General features: G+C 49.0%; 2 protein-coding genes across 9 annotated transcripts in view; one reads left to right on the forward strand and one right to left on the reverse strand.

The window, feature by feature from the left end:
• Positions 1–59: 59 nt before the first annotated feature.
• BYSL (bystin like) lies at positions 60–10,992 on the forward strand. Its single transcript, XM_004379449.2, has 7 exons — positions 60–626; positions 3,900–4,062; positions 7,658–7,796; positions 8,160–8,293; positions 8,906–9,066; positions 9,253–9,355; positions 9,892–10,992. Exons 1-7 carry the CDS (start codon positions 359–361, stop codon positions 10,235–10,237), a joined length of 1,314 nt encoding a protein of 437 aa, XP_004379506.1. The 5' UTR covers positions 60–358; the 3' UTR covers positions 10,238–10,992.
• CCND3 (cyclin D3) overlaps positions 850–22,255 on the reverse strand; it is a 102,688-nt gene continuing 81,282 nt past the window's right edge. For 5 of the 8 annotated variants that reach the window (XM_023734197.1, XM_023734199.1, XM_023734201.1 and 2 more), the window contains 4 exons: positions 17,377–17,592; positions 14,228–14,387; positions 13,548–13,684; positions 11,852–13,081 (listed from right to left, as the gene is read on the reverse strand). In XM_023734197.1, coding sequence (XP_023589965.1) covers positions 12,917–13,081; positions 13,548–13,684; positions 14,228–14,387; positions 17,377–17,592 — 678 coding nt within the window. In that variant the 3' untranslated portion in view covers positions 11,852–12,916. Of the gene's footprint in view, positions 1,001–11,840; positions 13,082–13,547; positions 13,685–14,227; positions 14,388–17,376; positions 17,593–18,495; positions 18,814–22,255 lie in introns of those variants that run through there. The other 3 variants (XM_023734195.1, XM_023734196.1, XM_004379450.2) reach the window with 3 other exon arrangements.

Raw genomic sequence — 22,255 nt, forward strand, 5'->3', positions numbered from 1 at the left:
CCTCGGTGACGCCTCTAGTAACGTCATCCTCTAAATTTCCGCCCCTAGGTTTGCGGCTACAGAAATTCGTATTCGGTTGGGCACCCGGAGCCTGGGTCCATGAAGCTAGGAAAGCATGGCTCGGACTGCCGCCACTTACAGAAACCAGCAATAAATGTATTCGGGTAGCCAGGTGCGAGGATCTTGAGCTCTTTTAGCGGGGTGGGGTGAACCTGATGGTGCTTCTGGCCTCCGAACGCTGGGGAGCGGTGTGCTCTTTGCGCGGCCTCTTGGGAACTGGGAGTTCAGTGCGCAAGCGCACTCTGCTTCTCTCCTGGGTCCCCACGTGTGAGTCTTCCCGGCAACTTTTTCGAGAAAAATGCCCAAATTTAAGGCGGCACGTGGGGCTGGGAATCGGGAAAAACATGCGCCCCTGGCGGAGCAGATCCTGACTGCGGATGCAGTGCGGGAGGGGGTCCGGGAAAAGCGGAGGGGCCGCGGGACCCGAGAAGAAGAGGAAGAGTATGTGGGCCCCCGGCTGACCCGACGGATTTTGCAACAAGCGCGGCAGCAGCAGGAGGAGCTGGAGACAGAGCATGGGACTGGAGACAGGCCCAAGGCGCCGAGGGAGCGCACTACGCGGCTGGGTGAGCGGTGGCGGGGAGGGTGGAGTGGTGTGCGAGGAAGACAGCGCTTTGTTGGGGAGTGACGACTTAACGGTGACTGTCAAGGGAATAGCTTGGAATTAAAAAAAAGGGGTCCACATTACACTCTTACAAAGGTATTGGAGTAGGAGACGAGTCGTGGAGCGAATTTAGGGTGCTCAGAGTCCCACCATGCCCACTCCTAGTTTTAAGCACTTACTTCTAGGCACCCCCGAAGTTAGACCAGGTTCTCATAAGCAATTATCCGTTTGTTCCGTAAATATGTATGGGTGCTTACGACGTGCTTCGTACTGTGCTAGGAGTTTGGATTCAGAAATGAACGAGGTAGTCACTGTCTCACTTCATGACCCAGTAGTCTAGAAGAGAAACAATCAAAGAGACAGAATAATAGTTTCCGTAATAAGAAAACTACAGTTTCTCCAGTAACGAATAGCATAGTCTTGGGTGTCAGGGAGGGCTTTCCAAATTAACCTATGAGCTGAGACCTGAAAAACGACTAAGGGTTAGCTAAGCCTAAGACATCACACTTCTGTTTTACCACTACCTCACCTCTCAGTTTTCTTTGCTGGCTCCTATGTTGTCCCAACCTCTGATCATTGAAGAGCTCAGTCTTTGGACCTCTTCTCTTAAACACATTTACTTCTCTAGTGATGTCATGAGGTTTCATGATTTGAATACCATCTGTTTGGTGACTACTCCCGAAATTATATTCCAGCCCTCATCTCTTCAATGAAACCCAAATTCAATGTTATATCCTACTTGGCATCTCCAATTGGAGGTCTGATAAACCCGTTGCTGTGGAGTAAATTCCAACTCATAGCGGCCCTATAGGGTTTCTAACGAGCAGCTGGTGGATTTGAACTGTCGACGTTTTGGTTAGCAGCCTGAGCTCTTAACCACTGCACCACCAGGGCTCCAGGAGGTCTAACAGACATCTCAAATTTAACACGTCCAAAACTGAAATCCTGACCTTCCTCCCTAAACCTGCTCCTTCCGCTGTTTTCCTCATCTCAGTTTGTAGCATGATATCCTTCTCATTGTTCCAAGACAGAAACCTCAGACCCCTCTCTGTCACCACACCCGATCTGTCCAGAAATCATGTTTGACTCTACCTTCAAAATGTATCTGGAGTCAGACTACTTCTTACCACCTTGGAACACCACCCTCCCACTCTGTTCCAAGCCACCATGATCTCTCCAGCTGGATTATTGCAGTAGCCTCCGAATTAGTATTTCGTACCCCATCCCCCAGTCCATTCTCAACTCAACAGCTAGAGGATTGCAATTGTCTCCAAAACCCTATCTGTTCAGCCCCCTCACTCCCATTGCCAGTCTGGCCTCTTACACTACTTTCCCCTTTGCTCTGTCCACTCCACCACACCTATATAGGCTTCACTGTTCCTTAAACATGGCCGTTCAGGGCCTTTGCCCTGGTTATTTTTTCTGCCTGGGCTGTTCTGTTACCATACACCTATAGGCTCACTTCCTCAACCCTTCACCTTTTCAGAGAGGCCTACCCTGACCACTCTATTTAAAATTGCAACACCTCATCCATTCTCTACTCTGCTCCAACTGTACTCCAACTTCTGTACTTTACCCTTTTTTTCTTTCCATAGCCTTTGTCTTCTTTTAACCCAGTATATTTTACTTGTTATGTTTGTTCTTTGCCTGTCTCCTCCAATGAGAATGTAAGCTCTACAAGGACAAAAAATTCTGTTGCTCTTTTTCACTGATCTATTCCCAGCACCCAGAACAGTGCGTCACATATAGTAGGCGCCCAGTGTTTGCTAAATGTATGGATTAATGACGGTGTGGTAGGTAGGAGCCAAGTCTACAAAAGACCTGGAGGCCATGCCTGGGATTTAAAGGTATCCTAAAGGTAATGGGAAACTATTGGAGAATGTATTGAGTACAGGACCGATCAAATGTGTATTTCTAGAAGGTTATTCTGGCTGCAGAGTGGAGAATGAGTTGGAGGGAAGTAAGGTTGGAAGTATGGAGACCAGTTAGAAGATTCTTGAATTAACCCAGGCAAGAGATGATGCTGGTCTAGGTTTAGATAGGGCTGTGAAGGATTTGAGAGATATTTTATGAGGTAGACTAGAATAGGACTTCGTAATTGATTGGGTGTTGAGGGTGAGGATGCGTGACGAGGAAGACTGCCTCCCAGGCTCTGATACGGCATTGGGGGGATGATGGTGCCATTTACTGAAATAATGGAACACAGTGAGTGGTACAGACTCAGGAGGGAAAGAGAATGAGTTCATTGATGACGTGATGTTTGAAGTGCCCGTGGGTCATCTAAGAATGGCTGTATGGAAGGCAGTTGGAGTTAGGGCCTAGAGCCAAGAAAGGAGATCCACCTACAAGTACAGATTTGGGAGTTGCTGGCATGTGGAGACAAAATGTCTCACCATCCTTATTGAGCTCTTTCATCATACACTGCCACTGTTCTTAGTGACCTGCTCGCATGGAGCGTTTTATCTCCCCACTTGGATATTACACCCCCTCCCAGATGCCCAGCCAGCTGTAGCCTTCCAAAACTCAACTATTCAAATTGACTGGTTGGTTGAAATCTGAATTCCGCTGCCTGGCCTTTAAGGCCCACCACAGTCTGACTTCAGTTTACCCATCTAGACTTATTTCTTGCCACTGCCTAGCAGACATTTGTAACAAGGTCCTTTTGCTAGTGCTGTTACCCGGGTCCGGAATGCCCTCCTCCAGCTCCTAAACTGCCTGTTCAGAGCCTAACTGTCCTTAGTGCTCATCTTCATCCAAATGCCTATGGTACATACAGTCTCTACCACTCATTTTGACATATAATCAAGCTCTCTACCATGTGTGTAGAATAGTGGTGAGGAATACAGAATCTAGACCCAGACGACCTGCCTTAGGCAGATTACTTTTCTGTGCTTCAGCGTCCCCATCTGACACTTCTTGGGGTTATGAGGATTAACTGGTTAACAGTGTTTAGAGCAGTTTAGAACAATCCTGCTACATAACTGAGTATGTTGTGTTGATCATTATTTGTTGGTATTACTGTTTCATTGTTTCATATGTGTACATTTTGTTTCTCAAGCAAGATTGCACCTGCTGGGGACAGGAAGGGAATGTGTACATCATCTGTTTCACTGCACACATCTGTATCTATTACAAGGCACACAAGCCTGTACTAGATACTTGTTAAAGTTAAATGGATTCTGAACCCCTCACCCACTCCCTGCCATGCTCATCTATCTCTTCTTCCTTCTTCTAGGTCCAGGAGTGCCACAGGATGGATCAGATGACGAGGACGAGGAGTGGCCCACCCTGGAGAAGGCTGCCATAATGACAGGGGTGGGCCACCATGCAGAGGTGGTCGTGGATGCTGAGGATGAGCGTGCTATTGAGCTATTCATGAATAAGAACCCTCCTGCCAGGTAGGGCTGGCATGGCCTAGGATTTGGGATAGCGAGTCCTGGTGGAAAGTTCCCACAGGGAAGCAAATACTCTGGCAGACTTTTGATTCCCTACCTTTGGAAAGAGTATTGAGGTATTGCTAAATTTTAGGGGACCACCTTGGCAAAACTGAGCCATCCTCAAAGGACCATTTTGAGTGAGAATGGCTGGACTTAGCATACATCTCCCCCTCTCTGCCTGTTCTAGAACTGTCCCGATTCCCTGGGCAAACAGCTACAGGGTCTTTTTATGTGTCTGGGGAGATTCATACCTTGAGCTTCATTTAATCCCGGGATTTTCAACATTGGTGGCACGGTAGGCATTTTGTGCTGAATACTTCTTTGCTGTGGAGGCTGTCCTTTGCAATGCAGGATGTTCGGCAGCATCCTTGACCTCTACCCACTAGATAACCAGCAGCAACTTCCCCCCAGTTGTGATAACTAAAAATGTCTCCAGACATTGCCAAATGTCCCCTGAGCAGTGGCATCACTAGGGAAGTGCACACTGCACCAGGTGACACTGTCAGAGGGGGTGACACCAAAATGACTGTCTATAAAATTTTTGTGCAGTGTTTCAGCAGAAATTTATTGTTTTTTATAAAAATATCTTTGCAGTTACAACAACAAAAAATTTTTCATTTAAGTCCAGCTTACATGTATCAATATACCTACAAGGCTAAAACTGCTAATTTACTTTTTCAGCCTTCAAATGCACTCTGGTCAGAGCTGTCATTATTACCCAGTTACAATCACGCTTTGAATCACGTGGTTTTGTCTGCACTCACTACAAGCACGTGCTTTTGTTTTCATTTCTGCTGCTGTTTTTATAATTGCTGTTTTTGTCAGATTTTCTGGTGTTTTTGCTACAATATTGTGGTAATTAGCATGGGGGAGGTGACACCAACCCTAGTGATACCACTGCCCCTGAGAGGGGCAAAATCTCCCCTAGTTGAAAACCACTGATTTATTCCTGTCTGTAATAAATGCAGGAGCCCTGTGGCACAGTAGATAAGCACTCAGCTGCTAACTGAAAGATTGGCGGTTCAAACCCACCAGCCGCTCTGCAGGAGAAAGATATGGCAGTCTGCTTCCGTAAAGATTTACAGCCTTGGAAACCGTATGGGGTAATTTTACTCTGTCCTATAGGGTAGCTATGAGCCAGAACCGACTTGACGGCAATAGGTTTGGTTTTTTATAATAAATGCAAGGAGCCCTGATGGTGTAGTGGTTAAGCACTCGGCTGCTAACGGAAAGGTTGGCAATTCCAACGTACCCAGCGACTCTGTGGGAGAAGGACCTGGCAATCAGCTTTTGTAAAGATTACAGGCCAAGAAAACCCTATGGGGCAGTTGTTCTCTGTAACATTGGGTCACTATGCACTGGAATCGACTCAGTGGAACCCAACAAGAACAACATAATAAATGCTGGCTTCAAAACATGGAGGTATTTAGGCTGCCTGTGGTCTGGCCCCAGCCCTGAGCCCACCAAAGCTTGTGGATCTTAGCCCTGGCAGGGGGGATCTAGCTCATTCTGACTGTGTGGTATTAACATTGAATACATCCTTGGTTCTTCAGGCTGTTTAGGGTTAATGCGTCTTATTGCTAACCACAGTGCAAAAAGACAGGGAGGCTGAATGATAACGTGCTGTGGCAGCTTATTTGAGAGTACAGAATGATGCTGAGCAGCTGAAATTGATGCCACCAAGCCTGTATGCTTGGGTTGTGTGCTTGTCCCACCAGAGAGCCTCTGAGGGTCTCACTCACCATCTCTTAACTCCTACTTCAGAGACAATTCTAACAGGCTTAGCAGAAAGCTTTTCCACCTTGCAGTAAATACAAGCAGAAAGCTACTAGAAACAGGGACTCCTGGCAGCCTTGAGAGACGACAGCTGACATCTTCAGAAAGCAGACCCAGATCCCCATGAGCTCAGCAGAGGCCATTCTGTTTGGGAGCACACTACAGTGTAGTGTAAAGTATCTGAACTTTAGAACCTAAAAGACCAGGGTTTGAATTTTCCCCCGACTTGACCTTGGATGTGTTATGATCTCCTTGAGTCTCAGTTCCCGTGTCTGTGTAAAAAAAACCAAAAATCCAAACCTGTGGGTGTTGATTCTGACTCAGCAACCCTATAGGACACAGTAGAACTGCCCCGTAGGGTTTCCAGGGAGCGACTGGTGGATTTGAACTGCCAACCTGTTGGTTAGCAGACAAGCTCTTAACCACTGCCCTACCAGGGCTCCATATCTGTGTAAGGGGCATGATAATATCTCTGATAGGTGTTGTACAGACTATATGAGATAATATCTGGAAAGTTCCAAACAAAGTGCCTTGCATTAAGCAGGTCCTCAGATAACAGGAGCAGTTTTAAATACATTTCAGCAGCCTCTGAAGACACCATTATATCACAGCCCAATGTAATAATAATTCTGAATCATTAAAATAAGATCGTTTTTGATGTACTCTGTTTGAGGAGGATGAGAATAATATGGTCAATTTCAGTAATATTTCCAAAACAAATTAAAATAGGGAGAAAGTTTGTGGCATAGTCGCTCCCTGGTGATCCTAGCTACTTGAGAAATCTTGGTGTAAAAATGAAATGTATTTGGCACCCTAGAGGGGTAGCAATTTGTAGCTGGACAGACATCAGCAGCTTGGCAGTGGATGATGGATGTATTTGAAATAGGCAACTTATTACACAGTTGCTGTGTACTCATAGTTACAAGTAACGTACATGTATTAACTCATTTACCCTAATTTTACACAAATAACATGTGCCTTCTGCGTTTGCCAGCTGCACCCTCCCCCTCCCATGGTATTTTCATAAGCACACTATGCTAATTTTACAGCAACATGTGAAAGAGGATTGGCATGGCAGTGCCTCAGGTGCTTCATGGGGAGAGGGTGCCTCCTTGGGAGAGGGCGTGGCTGCAGAAGGCAGCCATAATTTGAGTAAAAATACAGTTATCCTTACGTTAACCTTGAGAGGCAGGTACCATTATTACCAGTTGCTGTCAGGTTGATTCCGAATCATGGCGACCCCATGTGTGTCAGAGTAGAACTGTGAACCACACTGAGTTTTCAGTGGCTGATTTTTGGGAAGTAGATTGCCAGGCCTTTCTTCCAAGGTGCCTCTGGGTAGACTCAAGCCACCAACCTTTCTGTTAGCAGCAGCTGAGCGTGTTAACCATTTGTACCACCAGGGGACTCTGGTACTGTTGTTATTACCCTCCTTTATAGATGAGGAAACCAAGGTATTGAGAGGTAAAGTAAAATGCCCAAGGTTATACAGGGATTGGAAGAGACAGGATTTGAACTCAGGCAGTCTGACTTCAGAGTCTATATTCTCAGCCTCTACCCTACTGCCACCTTTGTCCTGAGTTGAATGACTTTAGGTCCTTTGCGCTCAGTAGTGATTCTGTGGTGGGTGGATAGGCCTAGGGACGGGCAGAGGCCACACATCCCCGTAGGATCTCGGGTTTGTCCGAGCTCGCAAGGGACTGTGGGGAGTCTAGAGCTTTCTAGACTGACCACAGACCCTCTTCCTCTTCCCTTCCCTCTGCACCTCCCCAATTCCTAGGCGCACCTTGGCTGACATTATCATGGAGAAGCTGACTGAGAAGCAGACAGAGGTTGAGACGATCATGTCAGAGGTGTCGGGCTTCCCTATGCCCCAGCTGGACCCGAGGGTCCTAGAGGTCTACAGAGGAGTCCGGGAGGTAAGAGCTGAGAGCGGAGCATGATGGGGTACCCTTGCAGGCGCTGCAGGCTCCCACCTAAGGCTTTGGGTGTCCGTGTCTCATGCCAAATACAGCGCGATGGCAGAGAACACACTTGAGAGCTAGAATGCATGAGTGTAGAGTCTTGCTGCCACTTAGTGCCTCTGTGACCTCGGATAAGTTAGATAACTCTTGGGCTCAGTTTCCTCATCTGTAAACCGAGGATAATAATAGCAACTCCTGAGAGGGTTGTTTTGAGGAGTAAATGAGTTCCTGTAGGAAAAGCACTTAGATAAGCATCTGGTACGTGGCACGCACTGTATACGTCAACCATTATTATTATTTTACCTCCCTTGCCCCCAGGTGTTATCGAAGTACCGCAGTGGGAAACTGCCCAAGGCCTTTAAGATCATCCCTGCCCTCTCCAACTGGGAGCAGATCCTCTACATCACAGAGCCTGAGGCCTGGACGGCAGCCGCCATGTACCAAGCCACCAGGTAGACTAGATGGGGTGGGAGTGGTGTGTCTACAGGAGAGGGCTGGAGGTAGAAAGTACAGGTTTTCCTTTTCCCTACCTTTCCCATTACATTTTAGCTTTGCCCCCAGAGCTCTTTTGTGCTTCTTCATATCATCATTTTCCCAGCTTTCCCTGTTTCCTTTTTTGGGCCAGGATTCTGTTGGGAATCCCTTGTAATGAGATTCTCAGCAGGCTTGTAACTACTTGTTTACACCACTGGAATGTCAGAGTGGCCTCAGGAGTCTGTGGCTTCCTGGGCATGCTCAGGTCCCTCCTGGCCAGCAGGGTACAGAAGACTCGCAGTAGGAAGAGGAAGGCAGGTAGCCGAATAGCTATCACTTTCAGGGAGCTCTGGCTCTCCCGTAGGTGGTCAGCATTCACCCAATTTTGGTGCATCTTGTTGCCCTTCCAGTTCCCCCTCTCTATTCTGACCTAGGGTTGCATGCACACAGCTCATGCATACTCCCACACACCTCTTGCTGAAAGAATGGTTTCGTATCTTATTTAAAAGCACCATCCACAGTGATACTGAAAAGGCAGGCTCCAGATCATCGTGTAACCTAAAAACTCTCCACCCCACCACCCCAACTAGGATTTTCACCTCTAACCTGAAGGAACGCATGGCCCAGCGCTTCTTCAACCTTGTCCTGCTCCCCCGAGTACGAGATGACATTGCCGAATACAAACGACTAAACTTCCACCTCTACATGGCACTCAAGAAGGCCTTGTTCAAACCTGGAGCCTGGTTCAAAGGTTGGAGCCCAGGAGGCAGGGAAGAACGGGAGGGCCAGGAGCTCCTACAGCTGAAAGCAGTAGACCTGACTTGGAAATGGTTGTCTCGGGGGCCAAGCTCCAGTGACTGTCCCTAGAGTGGGTGGGGGGTGGTTCCTACTGTACCTCCTTCCTGGGCTCACAGGGACTGCCCTTCTGATCCTCCAGGGATCCTGATCCCACTGTGTGAGTCCGGTACCTGTACCCTCCGGGAAGCCATCATCGTAGGTAGCATCATCACCAAGTGCTCCATTCCTGTGTTGCACTCCAGGTATTGTTGGTCAGGGGTGGAGGAGGGCTCGTCAGTGGGCGTCCAGATAGTAGAGTCACCAGGACTTGGAGCTGGGGGGGGCAGGGTGAGGACTAGCACTGGATTTGTGCTTGTTTAACCCAATGGGTGGGGGTATCATTACCCCACTAGAATAGAAGTTCCACAAAAACAGAATGCCAGTGCCTGGTACCTAGTAGGTTCTCAGTGAATAGCTGAATGAGTGAATGAATAGGGAACACAGGCAGAAAAGCAGATTAGGGGTGGAGATGTTGAGATGTTTGGATATATTCTAGTTGCATACTGAGACGAGGTCTGAGCCAGAGGTAGGCCGTTGAGATGGATCCGTGTAGAGGTGGTAATCAAAGTCAAGGGAATATGAGAAGATTAGGTAGGTCAGCAGAAGGCCTAAGACAGCCTCCTAAGAAGACTACAGAGTAGGGGCCAACAAAGGAGGAGAAAGCACACAGACAAAAGTAGAATCCCTCTTCTAACATCTCCCCCATCACTAAGTCCATCCCACGTCCTTCCTCCTACAGTGCAGCCATGCTGAAAATTGCTGAAATGGAATACAGCGGCGCCAACAGCATCTTCCTGCGACTGCTGCTGGACAAGAAGTATGCACTGCCCTACCGGGTGCTAGACGCCCTGGTCTTCCACTTCCTGGGGTTCCGGACTGAGAAGCGTGAACTGCCCGTGCTCTGGCACCAGTGCCTCCTGACCTTGGTCCAGCGCTACAAGGCGGACCTGGCCACAGATCAAAAAGAGTCCCTCCTAGAACTGCTCCGGCTGCAGCCCCATCCACAAGTGTCCCCTGAGATCAGGCGTGAGCTTCAGAGTGCAGTCCCCCGAGATGTGGAAGATGTCCCCATCACCACGGACTGAGGAAACAGATACCTGTGCTGGCCCAAGGGTCCTGGGAGAACACCAGGACCCTGGTGGTGGCTGAAGATGACAATGAACCTTTACGTCTGCAGACTTAGGTCAGGGCAGGGAGGGGTCACACGGGTACCTGTGACTCCCTCATACTGGACAGGAAGGACTGAGGGTCAGGCTGGCTCCCCCTTCCATCCTAGGCCCTGGTCCCTGCTCAGTTCTGAAATCTGACTTGAGACTCAACAGCCTGCTCCTCCACTCCCCCGCAGGGGACTCTTGTGTCTAGTGACTGGGTTGTGGAAGAAAACAAAGCCAGGTATTTATTGAACATCTGTCCTTTGGTGTACTTAATGGATTTTTTCCTGCTTTCCCTCGTTAGCAGGTACTCTGCCCTGTCCCTCTCTTAGAAGTGGATTCTTACCCAGTTTACATAGGACCCCCTTTATTCTACAAGTTTGTTTCCCCGGGCTACATCCACCTTGTTAGCCCCAGGGGACACATTTCTCTGCTTTCCCCTGACACAGTTTACATTGGTAGAATGCAAGCAACCAGAAGGTTGTTCAAAAGATGGTCATGTCTCAGCTATGGCTGAAAGGGCTAGATGAGAAATCCCCTCCCTGAGGAAAGTGGAGATACAGGGGCAAGAAAGGCCAGAGAGCAAAGTTAGGCCCAGGAGTGATCAGATGCAGAGTCAGCACCGGGGGTTCTTGGCTAATGAAAGCTTTAGACTAGGATTGGCACACTAGGGCTGGGTGCCTGTTTTCATATGGCCCCTGAGCTAAGAATTTGCACATTTTTAAATTGGGGGGGGGGGTATTTTGTGACAAATGAAAATTTGAAATTCAAATTTCAGTGTCCATAAATTTTTACTGGGACACAGCAGCACCCCTTTGTTTACATGTTATCTATGGCTGCTTTTGTAATACAGTGGCAGAGTTGAGTATAATTGTGCTATAATCCTTATTTGCTTTTGAAAATGCAAATTTGTTCCAACTCAGTTGATATATTTGGGAACTATTTGATCGTAATACAGATACCCCGTTTGCTTATGTGCAGTTTCATCCTTAAAGAACACAAGGTGGGGAATTAAAAAAAAAGAAACACTAGGTAGTTGGAGAAAACTGCACCCAGATGGATCAAGCTGAGTAAGAGTCCACAAAACACACCTGCAATGGACCAGCCAGCTCAGTTCTCCCCCGCATTGTGAGCCACACCCATCCACATCTGCTCTTAACTTTGCTTCCACTTCAGAGTAACTCACAAGCTGCAGGCCTTCTGACTTCCACATGCAAACTTCAGGTCTTTTTTAAAATAAAGGGCCATGTTTATAGTAGTATTTATGTGTTTCTTAACCATTTAACATGTAAAACAATGCTATAGTTTTCTTTTTTAATGTGCACTGATTGAGTGTTGGGTCTACAGCCCCATTTTTCTTGTGTGATTTTGCACAGAATGGTAATGTTTAGGAACATATATGTCACATTATAGCAGAACTGACTACATTTGAGGCAGAGACCATACGGCCCGCAAAGCCTAAAATATTTACTACCTGACTACAGCAAAAGCTTGCCACCCCCGCAACCCGACCCTAAGACCATTGATTTCAGCTCACCTTATCTCATGCATCCTAGAAATAGGCTTTTAGGTACAAAACCATCCAATCCAAGAAGCCAAGGTCAATTTTATTCCAGAATCTTTATTGAGATAGCATGATGGTCCTGGGCTACCAGCCTGCACCTTGTGGCCATAAGAAAGACCTGTGTCAAAAGGGCTTGCCTCCCTCTCCAGGCAGGGGGCTCGTCCACCTCCAGGGCATCCCTGCCTCATCCTCCAGGCAGAGGGCCAAAGGGAGAGAAGGGCATAGCCCCACCTCAGGTTGTAGCAGCTCCTTGGCCACAAAGATTCTCTAGCCAGTAGCAGAGGGGAGGGATACAGCAACCACCAGGGTCACCACCACTTGTGGGGTAGACGGGCCCCACCACACCCTCCTCACAGTTGTACTCAAAGCAATTAATAAATTAAAACAACCTCTTCCTTCAGCACTGACCCCCCTCAATCACACAGGAGCAGCTGAGTGGAAAAGCATAGCAAGGAGGATTCATTGGTTGTTGCCCCTCTGCCTAAGGCCTAGGCCCTTCTCTAGGAGCAGCTGTGAGCATGGATTATGCAGATGCTTCCAAAGTGTGGTGAGAGGAGCTGTCCAGACTGTTTCCCCTCATGTGTCTATCAGAACGTCTGAAATTGCATCTTCAGAAGGACCTCAATCCAAATGCAATAACCCTAGAAGGCGCAACACCCTTAGAAGGCACTGGGGCATTTTGGCAGCCGAGAACATGTGAAAGCCCCGGAGAGAAAGGGACCTCAAAAAGGAATGCTGGTGCTTGTATTTTACCTGCTTCAATTCAGTCTCCGACCAGCCCTGACCACCCCTAGCTGGAGTTGGGGAAGGAGCTGTTCAGATACAGGGAGGAGGAAGAGGAGCTTGACCAGCCACCCAAACACCGCTGGCCTGGCCCCTTAGTGCACAATGCAGGGATAGGTAGGACCTGGCCCCTTAGGCTTTAAGAGGGGTGAATGGGAGCCCCCTCAGGCTTCAGACGTGGCACCATTCATTCTTGGAGAGCAGGGGGGGTGGGGCAGTGTCCCCTCCCCTGCTTTTGGTGGCCACTTGAGGGGGCCTCTCCAGGGCTACAGGTCGATGGCTGTAACATCTGTGGGAGTGCTGGTCTGGCTGGGCCCCTCGCTGCTGGAAGCCCGGAGGGCTTTGGGCACAGGGCTGGAGTTGGACCGGCTGTCCCTGAGGCTGTCCCTGAGCGCAGTTTCGATCTGCTCCTGACAGGCCCGCAGGCAGTCCTGGGGACATGGGGGAACAGTGAGGATGATCCACTCCTCACCCCCACCCCCAATCTGGCAGCAGGTGTAGGGGAAGGACACCTCCCAGCACACAGGGAAGTCTGGGGAGGTTAGGCCACAGCCCAGCCCCAGGAATCAGCCCTCAGTTCTAAGAAACTGGCAAGAGGATGTGGCAAGAGGGTGTGAGAGCAGCCCTGCATCCGATACCAAACCCCCACCCCCACTCCAGCACACTACTTGGCAAGAAAGGGCACCTGGCCCCAGTGCCCTTTATCCCACCCAAGACACTTGGTCTTCTTCAGACCAAGGCAGGAGATAAAAAGCCACAGAAGCCCCAAGGGTGGGGGGCCTGAAACCAGGAGTTGGCACAAAGTTGGAGATGGACAACTCCCTCTACTGGAGGCTCAGGTAACAGCCAACGCTGCTTCGTCAACAATCAGTTGCTGCCCAGCTTCTCAGCACTCACCACTTCAGTGCCTGTGATCCCTGCCAGCATCTCTGCGAGCTCATCCGCGGTCATGGAACAGGCATCCAGGCCTTGCACTGCAGCTGCAACGCTGCCTGTTGCGATCATGGATGGCGGGTACATGGCAAAGGCAAAATCTTGGAAAGAGGGAGACAGAACCATGAAACAAGGACTACAAGTGTGACAGCAAGCATGGGCTTCCAATTCATGCCAAACAGCCTGAGTAGAGCAGGGAATGCTGGAGAGCCCCAGCAGTGAGTAGTGTAGGACATCAGTAAGGGAAGAAGCAGGAAGGGGCTCCTCTTCTAGAGCAGATTGAGGCAAACACCAAAACTTCCCAAGGTTCAGGGAGTGGATGAGACCCTCCTCAGTGTGAAAACATGACTAGGGTCAAGAAACCTGGGTTCTGAACTCAACTTACTGACCCTGAGACCTTGGGCAAATCACTTCCCCTCTCTAAGCCCTCTGTTTCCCCATCTACATACTGGGGGTCTTTAAGATTCCATTCTGCCCTAATTATGTTCTAGTGCTTTTCTGTACTGAGTTTGGGGGGCTCAGAGAGGACATAATTTTCACAAGTATATTTTGAGAGGAGTATAAACTGGAATCTCCTAGCTACCTCACCCTTCCAAGTCTTTTTGACTTTCCTGATTTGGCAAAAAGGTATACAGAACTCTTACCTGTAGCACAGAGGGCCAAAAAGGTCTGGGCGTGCTTTTTGACCAAGGCTAGCCGGTCGCTGGGCAGAGAAAGCCGGTGCAGAATTAGAGCCAAGAAGTCATGGGCAATCACAGCAGCCAGGTCCCACTTGAGCCTCCCCAGGACCAGCAACTCCCAGTCCTGCAGGTTGGAGAAGAGGGTGGGGTCAGTGGCTGAAGAAGGGAAGGAAAGAGAGTAAAGGAGGAGTCTCACAGGGAAGGAAGCCCATTAAACTTCTTTTGAATCTCAGGACCCCAGTTCTGCTTCAGGCTTAGGACTGGCACTACACAGGGCAGTCCAGGTCAGAGAAAAGCTGGGGGCATTTGCTTTTAGCATCTATTGATCATTTACTACGTGCCAGTACTAAATGCTATATGGATTCTCTCTTTTAACCCTGGTTCTGTTAATCTTGAGGTGTAAGGGTACAATAATCCAAGCCTTCTCCTGATTTCATTCAGGGCTCCAAGTATATCTCCCAGAGTTGAAAAAAGACTACAGTGGTGGATAACTACCAGTATCGCTATGAACTTGAGGTTCCTCTGGGATAAAGCAGAAAGACTTTCCATAACTTCAAGGATTCAAGAAAGGGAGCTCACCACTAGCCTCTTCCTCAACTCTGCATCCTAACCAAGTCCACATCTCTTGAAGAAACCAGAATGAGCATGAGGCCACCCCTCCTGTGACACAAACACTGAGGTTCCTCAAAGGGGAGGTTGCCCAACCCTACCCACATCCCCTTGGTGGGACATTAGAGGTGGGTCCTGGGATATGGCACCCACCTCCTTTAACTGGAACCCAGAGAATACTCAGTGCCACTCAAGTCTCAAGAGGTGAGATGGAGGCCAAGTCAGACAGGATGGGACCAGATGACCCCCGAGGGACAAAACTGTACTCCTCCTCCCCACTGTCCAAGCCTATAGACCATGGCTGGGTCTTAGAAGAAGGCTGGGAGCCCCACCCAATCCACTCATCTGGTGTTCCCAGCCCTGGCCCCATTTCCGAGTTGCACACATGAGGATTTCTTCATTGTTTTATCTCAGGAAGGAACTCGTGGGTTTGACCCCTTTAATTAAGGCAGAAATGGCAACCCCACCCAACTTCTTCCAGGCCCCCAGCCACAGCTGTCCCCCTCCTGGCCCCAGCCTAGGTAACATCCTCCCAAATAAGCCCTAAGCCCCTCACGGTGCTCCACAGAAGACAGCCTGGCCCAGAGCCAGAGTGGGGCAGGAAAGCTAGAATTCTACTCCCAGTGCTTATTCTATAGCCAAACTCCTAACTCAGGAATGAACAAAAAGCACCAAGCCTCCAAGGAAACAACTGGAATGGGGCTTTCCCTGCTGGGGTGCCCATGGGGTCCTGTGTGAGGGAAGGTAGTCACCCTACCCTGTAACAGAGGCAACCCCTGGCGATCCCAGCCCTACTTAGGTAAAGAACACCCTTGAGAGGGATTAGCTGCTTCTGTCACATCCCTGGCCTTCGAGGCAACCTGGTATAGGTAAAAGACCCAGATTCCGCACTTACGTGCTTCAGTGCAATGCTGGGGCAGGACCCTTCCCTCCTTCTCTGGGCCTTCACCTTCCCTGCTGCACAAGGATTTGGACTGACTGGAGTTCTTTGAGGTCCCTTCCAACTCTGATCTCCTAGGAAGCCATCAACAGGCTCGACTCCCAGCTCAGGCAGAGGGAGTGAGGGAAGGGTACTTTAGCCTGTTCTGAAAAACTCCCATAGTAGACACACACACACACACACACACATACACACTATCCCAGTTTTCACAAAAAGGAAGTCCCCTTCTACCTTCCAGCCTAAACCCCTCCAAACACATCTCACTCTCTAACTTGGAAACCAGCTCCACCTTCAAACTTGCCAAAAACTACCAGATTCATCACAAAGAGCTGTGGGGCCTCCCAGATTCCCAACTCTGGCCTCCTACTCCCATCTCTGAGAGCTACTTGGCAGGAAGAGGAATCCTGTTCCTCGATTCACAGCAGTCGGGGGCCCCAGTACCCTGGCTTCCCCGCCAGCCAATCACAGCAGCCTGCATGCTGCCCTCCTCCCCGGGAGATGGGGCCCAGAGACTGCTCTCAGGGTCAGTAAGACTTGGCCAGCCCACCCCGTAGAGCAAGGTGGAGGAAGGTGCCAGCTCACCCTCTACCCTAGGCTTCCCAGGAGATGATCTACACACCCTAAATAACCTCTTCCAGGGCCAAGCAGCTCTCCCATCTCCTTCCTCAGACTCAGTGGGGAAAACCCGGTAACTTTGCTGCCTTGCCTCAGGAGGAGCCTGGCCCAAGTTCCCAGCAAGAGGCCCAGGGAGCCACTTCCCAAACCACAGGGGTGACAGCAGCTCCCCACAGGGTTATGAAAGACCTTGGTCAGAGTGGGCAGGCCAGGGGAGGGGGCATCATTATCACATCGGAAGCAGCTGCAGCTCAGCTCCCTGTCTGTCCCTCAGCTCGAGCCTTTCGCTAAGGGGGAAAGGGAGAGATGTTTCCACCAGACCCAAAGCAGCTGCTCGAGTTCCTCAGAATAAGGACAGGGACTAGAGGGTTGGGAAGGAGCTCTTTCCTGGGATACAAGGAAAATGAAAGAAGGTGCGCTGAAGCGCCCCAGCCCTTCCTTAGAGCAATCAGGGACCAGCTTCAGTCAGCTCTGGGAGGCTTTTCTATCACAAGGTCCACCCTGGGATAAAGAAACCAAGGCAGCCCCCTCCCCCACACGAAGCACATTCCACTCCACCACGCCAGTGGGGGTGTGCAGGCATGCCCTTCTGCTGCCAATAAATAACTCTTGGTGGCTTTGTAAACCCAGAGGCAAAGTACTAGTGAGTGTAGACATGCAGTTTGACTTGTTGCTATCTGAGGGAAAGACCAGGAAGGAGTGGCGCCCCCTGGAGGTCGGGAGGAGGGGGTTTCACTCAAGCTTTCAGCTCAAGCCTGGGCCAGGACTACCCTGACCATCACACTGCCCCATTTTTCTTCCATACTCCAGTTCCTTTCAAAATATAGCCTCCGCTTCCCTCTGAGGCCTTGCTCCCTCCCTAGGAGGCAGAAAGCCTCTATGGTCTTTGCTTTCCTTTTCCTGGGAAGTGGGGTGGCAGTATGTGTTTAGGGTAGGGGGTGCTACGCACCAGCATCTGGCGATGAGAGACAGCGTGGTCAGAATAGATGCACAGTTTTTCGATGGTCAGGGGTTTGCTGTCGCGCAGCTTGGAGGCCAGTAGCATGCAGACCGAACCCAGGAGCTGCAACTGCGTCTTACGGGTGGGGACACAGGACAGGAATCGATCCACGTAGTTCATGGCCAGGAGGAAGACATCCTCCTCACAGTGTTGCTCCTCACACACCTGGGGGAGGACGCACAGTCACTGCAGGAGCAGAGGCTTGGGAAAGGCAACAGCACTAAGAGAGGATACTGAAAGGACGTGGAATGGGGAGCAAAAATGGGAGGTGGGTAAGGGTACATACGGGACCACAAGGACCGATATGGAGAAAGATGAGCCCTCCCCAAGGAGGCGCCCCCCACTTCCTCTGCGTTGCGGCCTCCCTGCTCCCTGGGGGGGGGGAGGGGAGGGGGGTTGGGGGGAGTAGGCCAGAGGGGCGCTTCCTTCAGTCAGGCCCATTTCAAACGACACCAAATTGAGACTCCCATCCCCCACAGCGAGGGGGGGACGGAAGAGGCACTCCTGGTAGCCGGAGAGCTGGGACCTTCCCCTCATTACCACCACCCACTGCACACACCCAAGGGGAAGGGAGGAGACTCCTGTCGCTGCCTCCCGCACTTTTCGTTTCCCCGTCCGCCGGAACAGCGCGAGCGCCACCCCCACCGCCTTCCCCGCCAGAACCCCGCGACAAGACACAAGAACCGGCTCTGGGGCGGAGGCTGCCAAGCCCAGGGTTTTCCAGGCTCGCTCTCCTGAGAAGACCGGGCGGGGGAGGGAAGCAGGAGGAGCAGAAGGGTAGAGAATGGCCCTTGTCCGGCTTTCCTGGCCGGAACAGACAGAGTTAGGGTGCCAAATGACCAGAAGTAGGGTCGGAAGGAGCCGATCTTGGTTGGGGAAAGGAAGGGGGCACCACGGGGGCAGCCAGTTAGGTTGCCCGAATGCAAAACCAGGCCCCAGGAGTCTGGGCCGCCGGAGCATCTTGCCGATCGTTGCTAGGACCAGGATGTCGAGACAGGGTGGCCCCGGCATGTCCAGATTAAGGGGTGCGGGAATGGCGGGGATAAGGGTGACCCGTCCAAGCGATACCTCCAACATCCAGTACGCCAGCATCTTCCGCATGTGCGGCTTGATCTCATTCTGCACGCACTGGAAGTAGGAGACGCAAGGCAAGTAGCGCTCCTCCATGCGGAGCAAGGTCTGCAGGACACGCTGGTCCTCCAGCAGCTGTGGGTCCGGCTTGGCCCGGGGTGTCTGCTGGATATTCTCGCAGCACAGCAGCTCCATACTCTGGCAGCGCACGGGGCAGGACAAGAGTGAGGGTTCGCGAGCCAGAACGCAAGCAGCGGACTGGAGAGAGTGCGACGCGGGTCTGGCGCTGGGGCTGGCACTGCGCGGTAGAAAACCTAGCCCGCCGCCCGCGCGCGCCGCTTCCCTGACAGGCGCCCCGCCCCTCGCGACGATGTAGCAACCGTGGAATGCTCGGACGTCTTAACGTTCCAAGGGGCGGGGCCGCCTGCGCCCCAGACGGAAAGGGCCAGCGGGGGCGCTCCGTCCTCCCCTTGGGCGGCCGCATTGGTCCGTGGGGCGCCAGCCCGCCGGCTTCCGGGCGCTCCAGGCCCTCCTGACCACCGGGTAGAGCGAACTTTTGGGAGGTGGGCCTGTTCCCCACCAATGGACCCTCTCATTTCGCTTCTCTAACTCTAGTTGCCGAGGAAAGAATTTCTCTCTAAAGGTTATTCATTCATTCATCTATTCATTTGTCAAACCCTATTTCATTCACTGCGTGCTCTAGGGAATATGATAATAAATAATAGCTAGTTCTTAGGGACTGCAATCCTAAGCACTTAAAGTGTAATAAACCATTAAATCCTCATGAAAACTCTTACAGATGAGGAAACTGAGGCAGGGAGAGATTAAAGCCACAGTCCGTGCCAGAGCTGGGATTGGAAAACCGGCCATCTAACTCCAAAATCTATGCTCTACATTGTTGCTACTCAAACTGGGATCCCCAGACCAACAGCACTGGCATCACCTGGGAGCTGGTTAGAAAAGCAGCCTCTTAGTCCCCAGTTCTGACCTGCTGAATCGCAATCTGCATTCAAGTGTAAGAGGCACTAGTCTAAATCAGCATATTATAGAAATACAACAGAGTGGAAAGACTTAGATTCAAGGCCTCACCTTGTCATTAAGTTAACTGTGTGGCCTTGGACAAGCCCTTAAGGTCGGCCTTAGTTGGTTTCTGTTTTCTAAAAACATGAGCAGAGGAAATAGATTCTCTCTAGAGGAGTTTCTTGCTCAGAGTCTATAAAACCTACTAGTTGCCATTTCTTCTCCACCTCCCAAACTTTGGGTTACTTTGTAGTTTTCCCCAAATTCCACATGACCAAGAGGCTAACCACAGACCTCCAGTGATGTTCCAAATGGAAGGGGGATCTCTGCCTCTCCTGGGGTCCTCACGACTTGGGAGACACTAAGGAAGTGAGTTAGTTACTAGAGAAATGACACTGTATAGAAGAGGCAAGTTCTATACTAAGCATTTTCTCAATAAATTGTTGTATGTATACATATGTGTATATATATATATAATCATATTGTTCATAACATGGAAATACTTATTTGCAGTGAAGAAAACTTAGAAGATACAGATAAGCTACCAAAAAATGGAAAATAATCACTTGTAATTTTACCATCTAGAGATAAAGGAGCCCTGGTGACACAGTGGTTAAGCGCTCAGCTGAAAGGTTGGAGGCTCCAAGCCAGTAAAGGTTACAGCCTTGAAAACCCTATGGGGCAGTTCTACTCTGTCTTATAGGGCCACTATGAGTCGGAATGACTCCACGGCAACAGGCTTAAAAAGAACCATTTACAATGTTAACTTATTTTTCTGATCATTGTTCTATGAATTAACATGCATATTTACAAAAATAGGATCATCACAAACTTTTGTTAGCTGCTTTTTTCGTTAAAAAATACACTGTCAACACTTTTTCATGTCATTACATTTTCTACAAAATTGTTTTTTTAAAGGCTATATAGTGTTCCAATGGATGACGATAACATACCATATTTTAGCAAATCTCTACTGTTAGGAATTTGTTTCTAGTTCTTCCATATTAAAAACAAAACATTTTTGTAGCAATATCTTTGTGATCACTCATGATTACTTCTAGAAGTGGATTAATTTCTAGAACTGGAATTTCTCAATTAAAGGTTATAAAATATTTTAAGGCTTTTGACATGGTTATTACCAAATTTCCCTCTTGAGAGGCTGAACCAATCTACTCCTACCAACACTAGGTATCTATAAAAAAACCTTTGCCAACTAGAGAAATGGAAAAGTGTTTTAATATGACATATTATTAGACATTTATATTTCTTAAAGATTACCTATTCATGTCCTTTGCCCATTCTTTTATAGGGGTATTTGTTTTTGTTTTTGTTTTGTTTTTAATTTGTAAGTGCTCACTGCATTTTAAGAATATTAAACCTGTGTCATATATTTTGCTATGCTTTTTTTTTTAGTTTGTCATTTGCCTTTTATCTTTGGTTTGTGGTAGATTTTTCTTTTTTAACAAATTGTTTTTTATATGCAGACTTATTTATCAATCTTTAATGATTTATGCCTTTGAATCATACCTTCCACACCCTAAAATTATATAAATACTAGAAGAAAATGTAGGGAATAATTACAGAGAATTTTTTTTTTTAATCACTCAGGGAACTTGTTGAAAATGCAGATTCCCTGGCCCCATCTAAGGGCTTCTCATTCTGCTTGTCTCAGATGAGGCTCAAAAACCTGCATTTTCAAGAGTACATACAATAGAGGTTGGTTTGTTGGTTTTTTAGACATGGAAGTCCTTACCAACATTTATTAAGTGGGATTCGACTTCATTTTTCCCAAATGATTAACTAATGTGTCCCATGACACTGATTTAATAACCTGTTCTTTATTTCACTCACTTCCCTGGTATAAGCATCCCTGGACCTGGTTCTTACACTTGAAATGATACCTTATTTTGGTCCTTTGTGGCCAAAGACTTTCACTGGGAACTGGCCCTCAGAATTTTTGCTGCTTTTGTCTAAGGAACCTCACCTGGCCTTTAACCCAATGTCACACATAAAATCATGCTTAAGGAAGACGCCAAAAGCTCATTTAGTGGGAAATAACCATTGCCTTCAACTTCTAGAGAGACATGGCCTTCAACTACAGCAAGAGGGATGTATGTTAGATAGCAATTAAAACTCCAATTAGGTAATGATATGGGAAAGAGCCACCACCCATCTGTCAGTTTGTTGTACTGTGGTGGCTTGTGTGTTGCTATGATGCTGGAAGCTATGCCACCAGTATTTCAAACACCAGCAGGTCACCCATGGTATACAGGTTTCAGCGGAGCTTCCAGACAAAGACAGACTAGGAAGGACTGGCAATCTACTTCCGCAAATTAGCCAATTAAACCCTATGGATCACAGAATGTTGTCTAAGACTTTGACTAGCTTACTTTGGACACATCATCAGGAGGGACCAATTGCTGAAGATGGACATTATGTTTGGTAAAGTGGAGGGTCAGTGAAGGTGACAGAAACCCTCAATTGAGATGGCCGTAACGATGGACTCAAACATACTAATGATCATGAAGATGGCGCAGAGCCAGGCATGGTTCTGTTACGCTTGGTTTCATTCTGAAGTTATACATGGGATCGCCATGAGTCGGCGCCAGTTGGACAGCAACTAACAACAACAACATGGGAAAAGAGGAAACAGTAGCAGAATCTTCTCTGCAGAGCTTTAAAAACAGGGCAGGTCTTCTCATTGCTCTCCCTTCTCCTCAATTACCCCCTCTGCCAC

Source organism: Trichechus manatus, unplaced genomic scaffold (assembly GCF_000243295.1).
Source record: "Trichechus manatus latirostris isolate Lorelei unplaced genomic scaffold, TriManLat1.0 scaffold00065, whole genome shotgun sequence".
Lineage (NCBI taxonomy): Eukaryota > Metazoa > Chordata > Mammalia > Sirenia > Trichechidae > Trichechus > Trichechus manatus.